Source organism: Podarcis bocagei (assembly GCF_964188305.1).
Source record: "Podarcis bocagei genome assembly, chromosome: 10".
In the NCBI taxonomy this organism is placed as follows: Eukaryota; Metazoa; Chordata; class Lepidosauria; order Squamata; family Lacertidae; genus Podarcis; species Podarcis bocagei.
In genome coordinates, this window is record NC_138135.1 from 14,738,164 (window position 1) to 14,752,456 (window position 14,293).

General features: G+C 48.2%; 1 protein-coding gene across 1 annotated transcript in view; it reads right to left on the minus strand.

The window, feature by feature from the left end:
- ST8SIA1 (ST8 alpha-N-acetyl-neuraminide alpha-2,8-sialyltransferase 1) overlaps positions 1-14,293 on the minus strand; it is a 100,211-nt gene that overhangs the window by 20,232 nt on the left and 65,686 nt on the right. The window contains exons 3-4 of the mRNA XM_081210429.1: positions 10,889-10,998; positions 3,978-4,070 (exon numbers count right to left, since the gene is read on the minus strand). Of these exons, the coding sequence (XP_081066555.1) occupies positions 3,978-4,070; positions 10,889-10,998 (203 nt within the window). The remainder of the gene's footprint in view (positions 1-3,977; positions 4,071-10,888; positions 10,999-14,293) is intronic.

A 14,293-nucleotide genomic window follows, 5' to 3' on the forward strand; every position in this document is an offset into this window, starting at 1 on the left:
TGAGGACCCCCTATTTTTCAAAAGCCAAGCCACAGACTCCCTACTTTTGAAAACGTTGATTTCTCTATTTCTCCTCTGCAAAGCATTTTTTTTAAACAAAATTTGGGGTGGCCCCTAATAAGCAAAGGATTTTAGGTATACTAAAAAAAATCCCAGACTAGGGCCGAGCGATATCTGGTTTTCAACATCGCGATATATCAGCAATTAAACATCACAAACAGGCATGTCCAAAGTCAGTTTTGGGGGCCTAATCCGACCCATCGGTCAGTTTAATCCGGCCCCTGTGGCAATTTATTTCAATCCTTAAAAAAGGTCAACAACTTTGTTTGGCCCTATGGTTGGCCCTCACGGCCCTTCCCTTCATCAAATCTGGCCCTCTTTGAAAAAAGTCTGGACACCACTGCTAGTCCAATATATCACAATGTCCGAAATTGAAAATCAGGTGTGGGGGTGTGGGAAGGAGCAGTCATGGAGGAGATCAGGAGGGTGGGGGTGGTGCCTTGAAATTGGCTGCCCTGCTCTCCCTCGCGTGAGGAGCGATATATTGCCGCGTATTGCCAAGTCAAATTGTTATTGCGGTGTGATTTGGATCGATAAATTGAAAAACAGCACAGCGCTAGAACAGTCCCTGAAATTTGTGGTGCAAAAATGACAAGCATTTGGTTGGGGAGAGGCAAGGGATGGGGCCACGGACCCCCCCCCCCCCAGGTGCATTCCTATGTTCCCCAGGGGTCCCCGGACCCCTAATTGGGAACTACTGTTCCAATGGATTCAGCCATAGTTTCGCCTTCTCCCAAGGCTTTATGGTCCCTTCGGGCAAGCAGTCCCCTTTATTGAATGCTGGGAAATGTTATTTACGTGCTGATGTGCCTTATCTGCCTTCAGCTCCAGCACATGGTAACTGCAGTACAGATGAATCATCACCAGATGGGAAAATATACTAGGGGGTCAGGGGGTCAGGTGACAAGTAGATTTAGCTGCTGCTAAATATAAGAAGGAAGAAGAGAAAATATGTTGGGAAGTAAATAAATCTCCAGCTTGCTTGCTGCGAGTTATTCAGTTTTCATCTCTTTCCCTCTCTCTTCCAGTTTGCAATCTGAAATTTGGAAACGAAAAATGCAAGGGGGGAGAGAAGAGGAAGGAAGTGGGTTTGGGTTGGGAGGCTGTTTTCTCAGCTCCGGGCTGTCAAAGAAGGGAAATGTGTGAGACGAATGGGAGAGGAAACCTGGAAATAAGCCCATCTCTTCCTTTAAATTTATGAATTAACAGACCAGGGTTGCGTCAAGCTACCTAGTTTTAGTCAACTAATTTCTACTCGGATTCGTTGGAACTAAAAGTATGGTTAACCGAGGACCATTAATTGTAATGGGTTGAATGCAACCCACAGCTTAGATACCACTTTGTGTTTCAAAATGAAATCCTAAGGTAGTCCACAAATAAATAAAATGGCAACAAAATATCTCAAGAATATCATCCCCCTTGGCCAAAGGCAGAGGCCAGGACAATGGCAGATGATCCATTAGGACAAATGGGGCACTGTCTCACCACCCTCAATGCTATGGATTGGCTGCATGTAGAGGAGTGGCTGGAGGCAGCTGCTGGGGAACCCCTTGGGAACCCCCAGGGGAAGAAGGTTCAGAGCCAGGGGATTGGTGGTAGGGTGATGATGAGCGGTCAGAGGGAGCCCTGGATACAGAATTGACCTGCGCCTCCATGGACAGCTGTGAGTCCAAAATGACTCCCAGGCTGCGCACGTGGTCCTTCAGGGGCACAGTTACCCCATTCAGGACCAGGAAGTCCTCCACACCAGCCTGCCCCCTGTCCCCCAAGAACAGTACTTCTGTCTTGTCAGGATTCAACCTCAATCCATTAGCCGCCATCCATCCTCCAACCGCCTCCAGACACTCACACAGGACCTTCACCGCCTTCACTGGTTCTGATTTGAAAGAGAGGCAGAGCTGGGTATCATCTGCATATTGATGGACACCCAGTCCAAACCCCCTGATGATCTCTCCCAGCGGCTCCATGTAGATATGCTCAAATGAGTATAATCTCAAGCCTTGAAAGGAACAGCATAAGGAAAAATAATGTCTGATGGAAGCACAATCCCTTGTTCGAAGTCTAGCATCAACATCAAGGGTCAAGGATATAATATTTGTTTATTAATTGAGAACACCCACCAACTGCTTAATTAAACTATCGTTTGAAGATGAGCCTGAGAGATACGGCACGGAGATTAACTGAAACCAAATACTGCAAAGAGATTAAATTGAGCCAAGCTATCATTGATCAAATTAAATAAGTGTGTCTAGGCATGAGTGTTTCAACCAGCAAATAACAGACAATGTTTTTTCCTCCGGATCAGATTCAGCAAAGTATTATTAATTGTTGTTAAATGACACACAGTTATACCGAAGAGGAAATAAGATCTTATCCAAACTTAGTTGAAAGAAATACGTTTTTCATGGGTTTATGGACATTCAGCAAAGAAGAGGCTTAAAGACACACCGTTATTCTTAATGTAAGTAACTGGAACATCTTTCTTAACGCCTGCAATAATCTGTCTTCTTCCTGCTCTATGGTCATCCGTTCCTTCTCAACATTACTAAGTATTTATTTAAGGAGAGGGGTGGAGAATCCATTTCATGCCTTCTTCCAGACAAGGGCTGCGCTTCTTTAATGTCACAGAATTTAAAGCTGTGCTGAATCGCCTGCTACGTTCTCACCAGGTAATTATTATTATTCTTCCTAATAAGAAATAAGGAATAATTCGTTCTGGCTTGGGAGGAGCACGGATCTCTGCAGAGAACTGAGCTCTAACCCAAATTCATGGACAACTTATTAAGCCACCCTATGACTTATGAAATTTCAATTTGCTGTCAAACATATATTTGAAGCCATAAGGTCTAGAAACTTGTTTGAAAATCATATTTTTAAAAAAGCTGAGACTAGGGCTGGGCAATATATTGATACAGTGGTACCTCAGGTTAAGAACTTAATTTGTTCTGGAGGTCTGTTCTTAACCTGAAACTGTTCTTAACCTGAAGCACCACTTTAGCTAATGGGGCCTCCCACTGCCGCCACACTGCTGCCACACGATTTCTGTTCTCATCCTGAAGCAAAGTTCTTAACCCGAGGTACTATTTCTGGGTTAGCGGAGTCTGTAACCTGAAGCGTCTGTAACCTGAAGCGTATGTAACCCGAGGTACCACTGTATATTGTCCAAAACCGGTTTGAAGTCCGTATCATGATACTGGTTTCATAATTTCTAACCTGGCAATATATTGTGAATCATGATGCATGTTTCCGTGTGTGTGCAATGCAGAAATCACAATGTGGGGGAAACCGTGAATCCAGCTAATGCTTCTCTCGATTCCTGCAGTCCCTGTTAACTCTGCCAACTCAGCTCTCCCCTGCCCCCAGCAGAGGGAAACGGATTAGAACAGGCACTGGCAAAAATCCCAAGGCAAGAAAAACCATGAAGCCAGCCATCTAACATAGCTCCATCCTTATTTCAGATATCGTGATATATCGGTATATCACAATGTTTGGATGGTGATATATCATGATGTTGAAAACCACATACCACCCAACCCTAGCTGAGATTCTAGGGGAATTAAGATACGGGTACTAATTTGTCTTGCACCTGATGCACCCTTGATATCCAGCAATGTATATGCTACCCTAACCATTCTGTCCTTGTGCCATAAACATGCCCGCCTACTTTTTGAGACACTTTGCTGCAAAGCAATTTAATGTTTGCTGGAGTGTGGCACAGCCGTGCTAAGATTTATTAACTCATCAGATGAGAAATGGCTCTCGCCTTCAGTCTGCCGAGCCCTTCCAGCGCTGCCTGCAGAGGAATATAATTATTCTACTGCCAGCACCGTGACCGTAAACGCCAACTCTCTCCCCACCAGCACCCTTTGCTCGGCGTGCCAGTTCCTTTCAGAAGAAACAAACAATCTGTTTCCTACCTTTTCTTAATTATGCTGGGATTTGCAGTTACCAGCTGAGTTTTGGACCCAACGTCCTTGCTGTATTCACTGGTGAGAGGTGGAAGATTGCATCTGAAAGAAACAGAAACACACCATGTATTTTAACTTCTCTGCTGTTTCCCCCCCTCTCTCTTTCTTTCTTTCCTTTTTTATTTCCGCCGTTTGAAAAGAAAAGAAAAACTCCATCAAGCACCAAAGACTGGCACGACCAAGCAGTGGCTGGAGTCCAGTGTCACAGCAAATACCGTATTTTTTGCTCTATAAGACTCACTTTTTCCCTCCTAAAAAGTAAGGGGAAATGTGTGTGCGTCTTATGGAGCGAATGCAGGCTGCGCAGCTATCCCAGAAGCCAGAACAGCAAGAGGGATCACTGCTTTCGCTGCGCAGTGATCCCTCTTGCTGTTCTGGCTTCTGAGATTCAGAATATTTTTTTTCTTGTTTATCTCCTCCAAAAACTATAGTCTGGTGCGACTTATAGAGTGAAAAATACGGTTCACTGCATGCAGAATCACTGAATTGTAGAGTTGGAAGAGACACACGATGGTCATCTATTCCCAGGTGCAATTCTTGGCATCTCTAGTTAAAGGGCAACTACATGGGCAAGACTGCAGGGCCTTTCCTCAAAGGCCAGCAGAATTTGGGACCTTTGAAATATTTCCACCCCAAGTGGTCATTACAAGAGTGCCTCAGCTTCCTCCCTTCCTCCTCCCTCCCAGTCCCCTTTCCTCTTGCGCCTTTTGGATTGTCAAGCTGAGGGTACGGACTGCCTTCTCGATGACGTTTCCAAGTCAGCACTCCTGTCTTTGCTCCTAACCTGCTCTGGGAGCTTATGGCTCCAGAGCAGGGTAAGAATGCTTTAAATAAATAACGTATAATAAATAAAGTGTCCCTACCTGGCTGCAAAGAGTGAGGGGTCTACAGGATACTCCAGCCCCCTGAGATACCATCCCAAGGATTACTGGATTGCACCAATGAAAGCTTGTCATTGTTTCAGTTATTTAATGCACACGTATCTCTGCCTGATCAGAAGGTCGGCGGTTCGAATCCCCGTGACGGGGTGAGCTCCCGTCGCTCAGTCCCTGCTCCTGCCAACCTAGCAGTTTGAAAGCACGTCAAAGTGCAAGTAGATAAATAGGAACCGCTCCGGCAGGAAGGTAAACAGCATTTCTGTGCGCTGCTCTGGTTCGCCAGAAGCGGCTTAGTCATGTTGGCCACATGACCCGGAAGCTGTACGCTGGCTCCCTCGGCCAATAAAGTGAGATGAGCACCGCAACCCCAGAGTCGGCCACAACTGGACCTAATGGCCGGGGTCCCTTTACCTTTAATCTCTGCCTTTGTTCAAAAAACTTGGTGTCGCTAGTTCTCCTGTGATCTCCCATGAAGACGGTGTCACCATATAGTCACTAGGTGGCAGTAGACTTAGTTGCATCTGTGTGGAGTCCAGATTGGCCTATCTGTTTCTGTTCATTTTGCAGAGGAGCAATCAAGTTTTTGTTCAGATTCTTGGCAGGTGCCTCATCTAAGCCTGCCATGTTTTCTCCCTTCCCAGCAATATATAACAAGGTCTTGGCATCATCAGTAGAAGTGCATCATCTGCCTTCTCTGACCGTTCTCTGACTCATTGTTCCAATGACTGTCCTTCCCTTTTATTTTATTATTTTATTGATGGATTAAATTTATATACTGCCCTCCATCTGAAAATCACAAGGTGGCTTGCAGTATAAAAACACAAACATACATAACATAATAACAAACAAAACACGCACCCCTCTACAGCGTAGTAAGCCATAGGTTGTAATCAGCCAAAGGCTGGGGAGAAGAGGAATGTATTGGTACCTGGAGAGTTTCCCTGGGGAGAGCATTCCACAAATGGGGAGCCACCACGGAAAAGGCTGTTTTTGTCTTGCCACCCTCTGCCCCTCATGACAAAGGGCCTCGGATGATGATCACAGGGTCTGGGGTTGGTTCATATGGGAAGAGGTGGTCCTTGAGATATTGTGATCCTGAGCCCTTTCAGGCTTTATAGGTGAAAACCAGCTCTTTGAATTGGGACCAGAAACAAATTGGCATCCAGTGCAGTTGGGCCACCAGGACTGGTGATGTATGCTCAAACCATCTTGCCCCAGTGAGCAACCTGGCCGCTGAATCTTGACCAGCTGAAGTTTCTGAACCATCATCAAGAGGCAGCCCAGTGTATAACACACTGCAGTAATCTAGCCTAGAGGTTACCAGAGCACAGACAATAGAAGTTAAGCTATCCCTGATAGGGGTGAAGCTGGACCACCAGCCAAAGCTGATGGAAGGTATTGTGCTCCACTGAGGTCACCTGAGCTTCATGCAACAACAATGGACCCAGAAGAACCTCAAAGCTGTGTACCCGCTCCTATCAAGAGCAGGCAACCTCTCATCCATCCGGTCTAGGGGACCACCCACTAACAGAGTCTCACTCTTATCTGGACTGAGCATCAGTTTGTTGGCCTTCATGCGGCCCATTACCAAGGCTGGTCCAGCATTTCCACTGCCTCACCTGCAGATGTAAAGGAGAAGTAGAGCTGTGTGTCGTCAGCATATTGCTGACAACGTACTCCAAACCTCCAGATAACCCCACCCAGCGCTTACATGTAGATGTAAAACAGCATGGGGGATAAAATTAACCCTGAAGAACTCCATGTTGAAGGCTCCACAGGGTCAAAGAGCACTCCCCAAGCATCACCCTCTGGAAACGACCATCCAAGTAGGACTGGAACCACCACTGCAGAAGGATACCATGGTTGATGGTATCAACAGCTACTGAGAAATGAACAGGGACACATTTCCCCTGTCTCTCCTGACAAAAGGCAACCAAAGCATTTAAATTATGATTTAAATGAATCTAGAGAATCGGTTTCCTCCAAGAGTACTGAAATCTGATCCAAGGCCACCCGCTCAAGAACCTTGTCCAAGAACGGGAGATTGGCAGCTGGCTGGTAATTACACAGATTTGATATAATTACTTTATCTCAATACAGATCAGCCAAAAAGATTCAAAGTATGTTCAAATCAGTCATGGATACTGTTCCTTTGGGAACTCAAGTTTACTCCATCCCAGTAGGAGCTGTGTTTTGTTTTTCTCAGCAGGATAGCTTCATCAGACAATATTGCAGAAAACGAAGGATGTGGCTGAGTAGCCAGATGGAAACTCAGCAAGAACCCAGCTATTCAGACCAAACCCTGTGGCTTCTAGACAATGCAACAGGGGAAATATGCTGATTGGCTGCATGCATTTTAATGACACCAAACCCACCAAAAAAACAGCCGGAGACCCAAGTTTGGGAAACCCTGCATTAGACAATCTACTCTTCAAGAAGCACACAGGAATGTTCTGCAGGGTTCAAGGGAAGGATAAGACACCAGATCAGTCTTTCCCAAACCTGGTGGGAAAGTTGTAGTCCAAGTTGGTGGGCATCTTGTGGCTGCAAATTATGCCGGACTACATAGGCTTTTGGCCTGACCCAACAGAGCCTCTCTTACGTTCTTATGCTCAATTCCATAGTTTAAATGTGTGCCAAATGAAGGAGATTTTCCTTTTGTCTGTCATGAATCTTCCAACATCCAACTTCACCAAAATGACTGCTATATTTTGAGAGGAAGCGTCTCCCCACCCGCTTTCTCTACCCGACTGTGTTTGACTGACATAGATAAAATGGGCCTGTAAAACGCATTTCTTTTCAGAAAGATCCCCCCTCCCGTCCCTCAGATCTCCTCCCACTAAGACGTGCCGTGAAATTTCACATTTCACTTCACCTTGATCTGTGGAACCCACAACTTGTCAGCTTGCTTGTACCCTCCTTTACACACATCACATCAATATCCTTTCCAGCGCGGGGAACTGACAGAGAAGCCAAATGCAAGTCCCAGCTCTGCCGCCTTTGAAACCCTTTCAAAGCCTCAAAGTGACATTAGCGGTGCAAGGGCTGGGGGCCGAGTGAGTGCCAGTTTCTTCCTATCTGTGAGGGCTATTAAACTCTTCCATTTATGCCTAAGTGAGCAACAGTCCTCTGTGGCTCCAATATATCATGCTGGCAGGAATTATAGGGCCAGAAACTGTACTGAATACTCCAGGATAAAACAACCAGTGTTCTAGGGATAAGGAGCCTTTTGTCAACATCCATGGTCAGCAACTAGCTTTCTTGAGAAGCCATTTTGAAAACAAGGCCGGAGCAGGAACTCCCAAGACCCCTGATGGCATCCACCAAAGGCCTGTTCACAATTCCTTATGCCACGGATTTCGCCGTTCATTTTGGCCCTGGCAAACTGGGAGGTCAGGTTACATAAGCAATGGCCTCATGGCCTTTAGACCAGTGTTTCCCAAACGTTTTTGGGCAACGGCACACCTGTTTACCGGAAAAAAATCTCGCGGCACACCACCATTAAAGCCCCGCCCCGTGACGTCAGCGCGCAGCGTCACGCCGGGAGGGAGGCACAAAAGTGAAAGTTTTTTCCCTCCCCCTTGCCGGGGTGGGAGGAGGCAGCAGAGCGAGGGACTGAGGGACGGCGGCAGCTGAGGCGGCCACCCCTCGACGCCGTCCCAAAAGCCGCCAAAAAGCCCTAAAAAAAGAGGAGCAGCACAAAAAACACACCACACACGGGGGGCGTGTTCTAATTCGCTTCTAACTCCGGGTTAGAGCGCAGCACGTGGAGGATGGGTGGGGAAAGAGAGAGGAGGCGCACTGATAGAACGCCAGGCACGGGGGCCGCCAGGGAGAGCCAGCGCGCGCCCCACCCCGGACGCTCGCGGCCACCGCCATCCCTCCCTCCCAGGGAAGGCGGGATTAGAGCAAGCGCCCGGGCAGCAAGAAGCGCGCGCGCGCCGGCCCTGCCCTGGATCCCTCAGAACCGCCAGTCTCTGGGAAAGTGGGCGTGGCTTCAGAACTCTCAGGCAGCAGCACCCGCCGCCCGGCAAGGCTTCCCATTGGGAGGCGCGAATGCTTTAGTGGGCGGGGATTGGTGCAAATATAGGCAGGGCGGGCTGAGAGGAGGAGCCGCCGCCGAGGAGCAGCGACACCAGCAGCGTTTCCTCTCCCCCCTCCCCTCCCGTGTCAACAAGCGGGGCGCCTGCGCCGGGGGTTTGCGCGTCAGGCAGGCAGCCAGCGAGAGCCCCGCGCTGGGCGGCCGCTGCTCGCCGCTGCCGCCCCGCGTCTCGCCGCCCGACTCGCCCGCCTCCCTCCCACGGCACACTAGGCAACGTCTGGCGGCACACTAGTGTGCCGCGGAACACCGGTTGGGAAACACTGCTTTAGACCACTGGTCCATTCGACTCATTGTTGTCTACACTGACTGGTAGCAGCGCTCTGGGGTTTCTGACAGGGGTGTCTCCCAGCCCTATTTGGAGATGCCATCATAGAGTGAACCCGAGGCCTGCTACATGGGAAGGAGATGCTATGCCCCTTAGCTTCAGTCTTTTCCATTTAATTTTTCTTATCTTTATCAGATTTTAGCCAAGGTGTGTATTTCAAAAAAGCAATAGTAAAAGCCTTGGGACACCAGGCACTTATGCCAAGTCTGACTAGTGATTCATCTAATGAGGCATTGTATACAACAGGGTTTCCCAAACGTGGGTCTCCAGCTGTTGCTGGACTACAACTTCCATCAACCCTAGCTAGCAGGACCACTTGGTAGAGCATGAGACTCTTAATCTCAGGGATGTGGGTTTGAGCTGTAGCTCTGTGAAGGGAATAGGGGTCGCCAAAGCACTCTCAGCGATGGGACGCGGGTGGCACTGTAGGTTAAACCACAGAGCCCAGGGCTTGCCGATCAGAAGGTCAGCGGTTCAAATCCCCACAACGGGGTGAGCTCCCGTTGTTCGGTCCCAGCTCCTGCCAACCTAGCAGTTCGAAAGCATGTCAAAGTGCAAGTAGATAAATAGGTACTGCTCCGGCGGGAAGGTAAATGGCGTTTCCGTGCACTCCTCTGGTTCGCCAGAAGCGGCTTAGGCATCCTGGCCACATGTCCTGGAAGCTGTACGCTGGCTCCCTCGGCCAATAAAGCGAGATGAGCGCCGCAACCCCAGTCGTCTGCGACTGGACCTAATGGTCAGGGGGCCTTTACCTTTAAGCACTCTCAGCAGCCTGTACAAATTACAGCTCCCAGGATCCATGGGGTGTGCGCAAGTGTTTCAAGTGGTATCATAGCACTTTAAATGCATGGTGCAAACGGAGCCTTAAGACTCTTCTCTTTCTGAGAAAACAGGATACAGTGGTGCCCCGCAAGACGAATGCCTCGCAAGACGGAAAACTCGCTAGACGAAAGAGTTTTCCGTTTTGGAGGTGCTTCGCAAAACGAATCTCCTATGGGCTTGCTTCGCAAGACGACAATGTCTTGCGAGTTCCTGCTGGTTTCCCCCCCCCTTTTCTAAGCCGCTAAGCCGCTTATCAGCTGATCCGATAAACCGATAAGCCGCTAAAAGCCGCTAATAGCGCTAATAGCGCTAATCCGCTAATCTGTCAATGGGCTTGCTTCGCAAGACGAAAAAACCGCTAGACGAAGAGAATCACAGAACGGATTCTTTTCGTCTTGCGAGGCACCACTGTACAAAGTTCTTCCGTGCAAGAAGCCAGAAGGGACCTGAGGCTCTCCCATCTCTCTTAGTTTTCCATTTGATTCACTCAGCTATCTTCCCCTGACGCCTCTGAAGAGTGACAGGCGTCTACATTGTTAAGGGAGGGGAAAGCCCTCTCTGCCATGGCTCTTTCCCTCCCCTATAAATCACTCCGAGGGAGAAAGAGAGACTTTCTACGGTTAATTAAACACAAACAAAAAGGAAAAATCCATGCCGTTGGGTGGTTGTGGGTGCGAAACGAGGGGGATGGAGGGAACAGGGACGCCATGCCACAGCGGGGCCACTGTCTTACCGCATGACAAAGTCCGCTTGGTCTATCTGTCTGCCGCAGCCGCTGTTCTTCAGAATCCCACCATTTCCTACCACAGAGCATTTCTTCAATGGCAGCTGGAATGGCGTTGCCTGGCAACAGAAAACAAGTCCCATTTTTATGGACTACTTCACACAGGAGCTTCAGGTGGAGACCAGCTAAGCGGTAAGGGGTTTTAGGGAGAGGTTAGGCCAAGGCTAGGGGGCAAAAGCGGAGTCCTCCAGATGTTGTAGGACTACAACTCCCATCGGGCCCTCTCCATGATCCATGCTGGCCAGGGCGGAGGAGAGTTTGGAGGGTAACAACATCTGGAGGGACACGAGTTTCCTGCCACGGCAGTTTTGTTATCCGTCGCAGAAGGGAAGGTTTCCAACTTTTCATGGCGGAAAAAACACATATCACATATAATCAGAGGAACAAACGGGACAAAAGCTAACCATCATAGCAGATCTAAGAGATTTTACATTTGAATACATTGCCACCTCTTCGGTATTGGGCTTATTAGACCTCTCAAGGAGAAATACTCGGAGGATTGACCAGGGAACTGCCTCACAAAGTCATAAATTATGGTCTCTCTACTTATTTAATTGTGGTTTTGGCTGCAGTCCATAGAATCATAGAATGACAGAGTTGGAAGGGACCTTGAGGGTCTAGCCTAGCCTTCTGCAATGCAGGAATCTTGACTAGAACATACATGACAGACGGCTGTCCGTCCAACTTCTGCTTAAGAACCTCCAAGGAAGGAGAGTCCACTACATCTTGTGGGAATCTGTTCCACTGTCAAACACCTCCTACCACCAGAAAGTTCTTCCTGATTATTAGTCGGAATCTGCAGAAGAATTTGAAGACGAGGGAACAGAGAGCGCGAGAAGGAGCGTTTGTGACTCTTATGGTGAGAGCCGAAGATTCCTCAGTTCAAGCTCATACCTATTACGCGGCAGCAATTCTCCGTTGTTAATTATGCCAATTTCCCACAGAGACCGACAATATTGAATGAAAAATATAAACAATATTTATACTATTATAATCAAGGCTGAACAAAATTTGAAGCGCTTCGGTGCCTCGGGCAGTTGGATATTAATCCTGGCGCCCAGGAATGTAAATATCTCCTGGGTTCTTCAGCAAGCTGCTTTCTAAGAAACATCATGCAGGGGCCTGAGCATACAAATCATCCTTTCTAGCCTGGCAAATGATCAGCATGATATAATTATGTCTGCACTGTAATTGTTATACGGTGCCTTAATAAAAATAAAATGTTATTGTTAGCAGAGTTATAGGAGTGCGGGCACAAATCTAGGGAATTGTCTTCTGCTAAACCAGACCATGAGTCTATTTAGCAGGGGTGGGCAATCCCAGGTCTGGGAGTTGCTTGTGGCCCTCCAGACCCCACTATCTGGCCCTCATTATCCTCCTAAGACCACACCACTTCTTCCCAAGATATGCTCCTAGTTGGCTGTTCTGTATACCCTCAAAGTGCTTTTGAATGGCTGAAACTGGATAGCTCAGTCGGTAGAGCATGAGACGCTTAGTATCAGGGTCTTGCGTTCGAGTCCCACTTTGGACAAAATATTCCTATATTGCAGGGGTTGGACTAGATGACCCTCATGGGCACTTCCAGCTCCACAATTCTATGAAACATCCCATTTAACTTAGATATTGCCTCTTGGTTACTTGAATGGAAGGTAGAGGGGTGTTTGTTTGTTTGTGTGTGCATTCAGAAACCACCGACTTCTGCCTAGCTGGAATGCAGCCTGCTGGACAAAAGGTAAAAGTCTGAATCGGGACTCAATCGCCACTGGTCCCTGGCCCTCGGAAAGCTCACCATAAGAGAATGGGACCTGGGGCTGAAAACGTTTCCCATCCCTGCCATATTATCTACAAGGTCTTATCCCACCCCAGAACCTATAAACCCTGGGATTTTCCGCATACAAAACTCTGCCCCTAAACTAGCTCAGTCGGTACAGCATGAGACTCATAATCTCAGGGTCATGGGCTTCAAGCCCCACGTTGGGCAAAAGATTCTTGCATTGCAGGGGCTAGACAAGATCACCCTCGTGCTTCCTTCCAACTCTACAAATTCAATGAGTCTATGGTTGCTCCAAAAAGTCATTGTCTTGATCATGGGTAGGCAAACTAAGGCCCAGGGGCCGGATCCGGCCCAATCGCCTTCTAAATCCGGCCCACAGACGGTCCGGGAATCGGCCTGTTTATACATGAGTAGAATGTGTCCTTTTATTTAAAATGCATCTCTGGGTTATTTGTGGGGCATAGGAATTTGTTCATTATTTTTTTTCAAAATACAGTGGTACCTCGGGTGTAGTGGTTGGGAGTTACTCGTGCGTAATCCTGCTCTGTTTGAGCATCGGATTGCCTGGTTAAACCCTCCGGACTACGCAGCCCATATTTGCGTGGCTGCCCTTAGTCACTCGTAGAATCTGTCTGTGGGCATTTCTTGAAGCGTTGCCAACATAGGAGTTGTTTGACGCCCAATCGTCTCCGCCTCTCACTGCGCGGGAGTCTCCTGCGCAGAGTGGGCGTGGGCAGCGGGGTGCTTGGGCTCTCCTCGCTAACTTCCAACGAAGAGTCCTGGAGCCCCTGCACCTCCCTGTCCCGTTGCTCTCCTGGATCCCTGGTGTTACACTCATTCTCTTCCCCATCTTCCCAGCTGAGTCTCCCTCTAGCGCTGGGACCTTCCCCTGCAGAATCAGAGACCCTCTCCTTCTCCCGTGCCTCTGATGGCAGTTCCCTGACATCAGGTTACAGACGCTTCAGGTTACAGACTCTGCTAACCCAGAAATAGTACCTCGGGTTAAGAACTTTGCTTCAGGATGAGAACAGAAATCGTGTGGCGGTGGTGCAGCAGGCCCCATTAGCTTAAAATGGTGCTTCAGGTTAAGAACAGTTTCAGGTTAAGAACGGACTTCTGGAACAAATTAAGTACATAACCAGAGGTACCACTGTACAGTCCCGCCATAGCTGTCAACTTTTCCCTTTTCTTAAGGGAAATTCCCTTATTCCGAATAGGATTCCTCGCAAGAAAATGGAAAAGTTGACAGGTATGAGTCTGGCCCCCCACCAAGGTCTGAGGGACAGTGGACCGGCCCCTGCTGAAAAAGTTTGCTGACCCCTGTCTTGATTCAGGCCTGAATAAAGGGGATCAAATTTCTCGGTAAGTCCTCATTCAGCAATGCTGGACTCCAAGATGCCTTATAGTAGGTCAGCTCACCTCAGTGTTGTCTACTTTGACTGTGGTTCTTGTGGGTCTCAGGCAAAGGAGGTTCTTTTGCATCACTTGCTCTTTTAAACAGTTGACATCAGGTAGGGATCTGTAGTTGACATCAGCGTGTGATCTACCCCTGATATTTCACCTGGGACTCAAAATCCGAG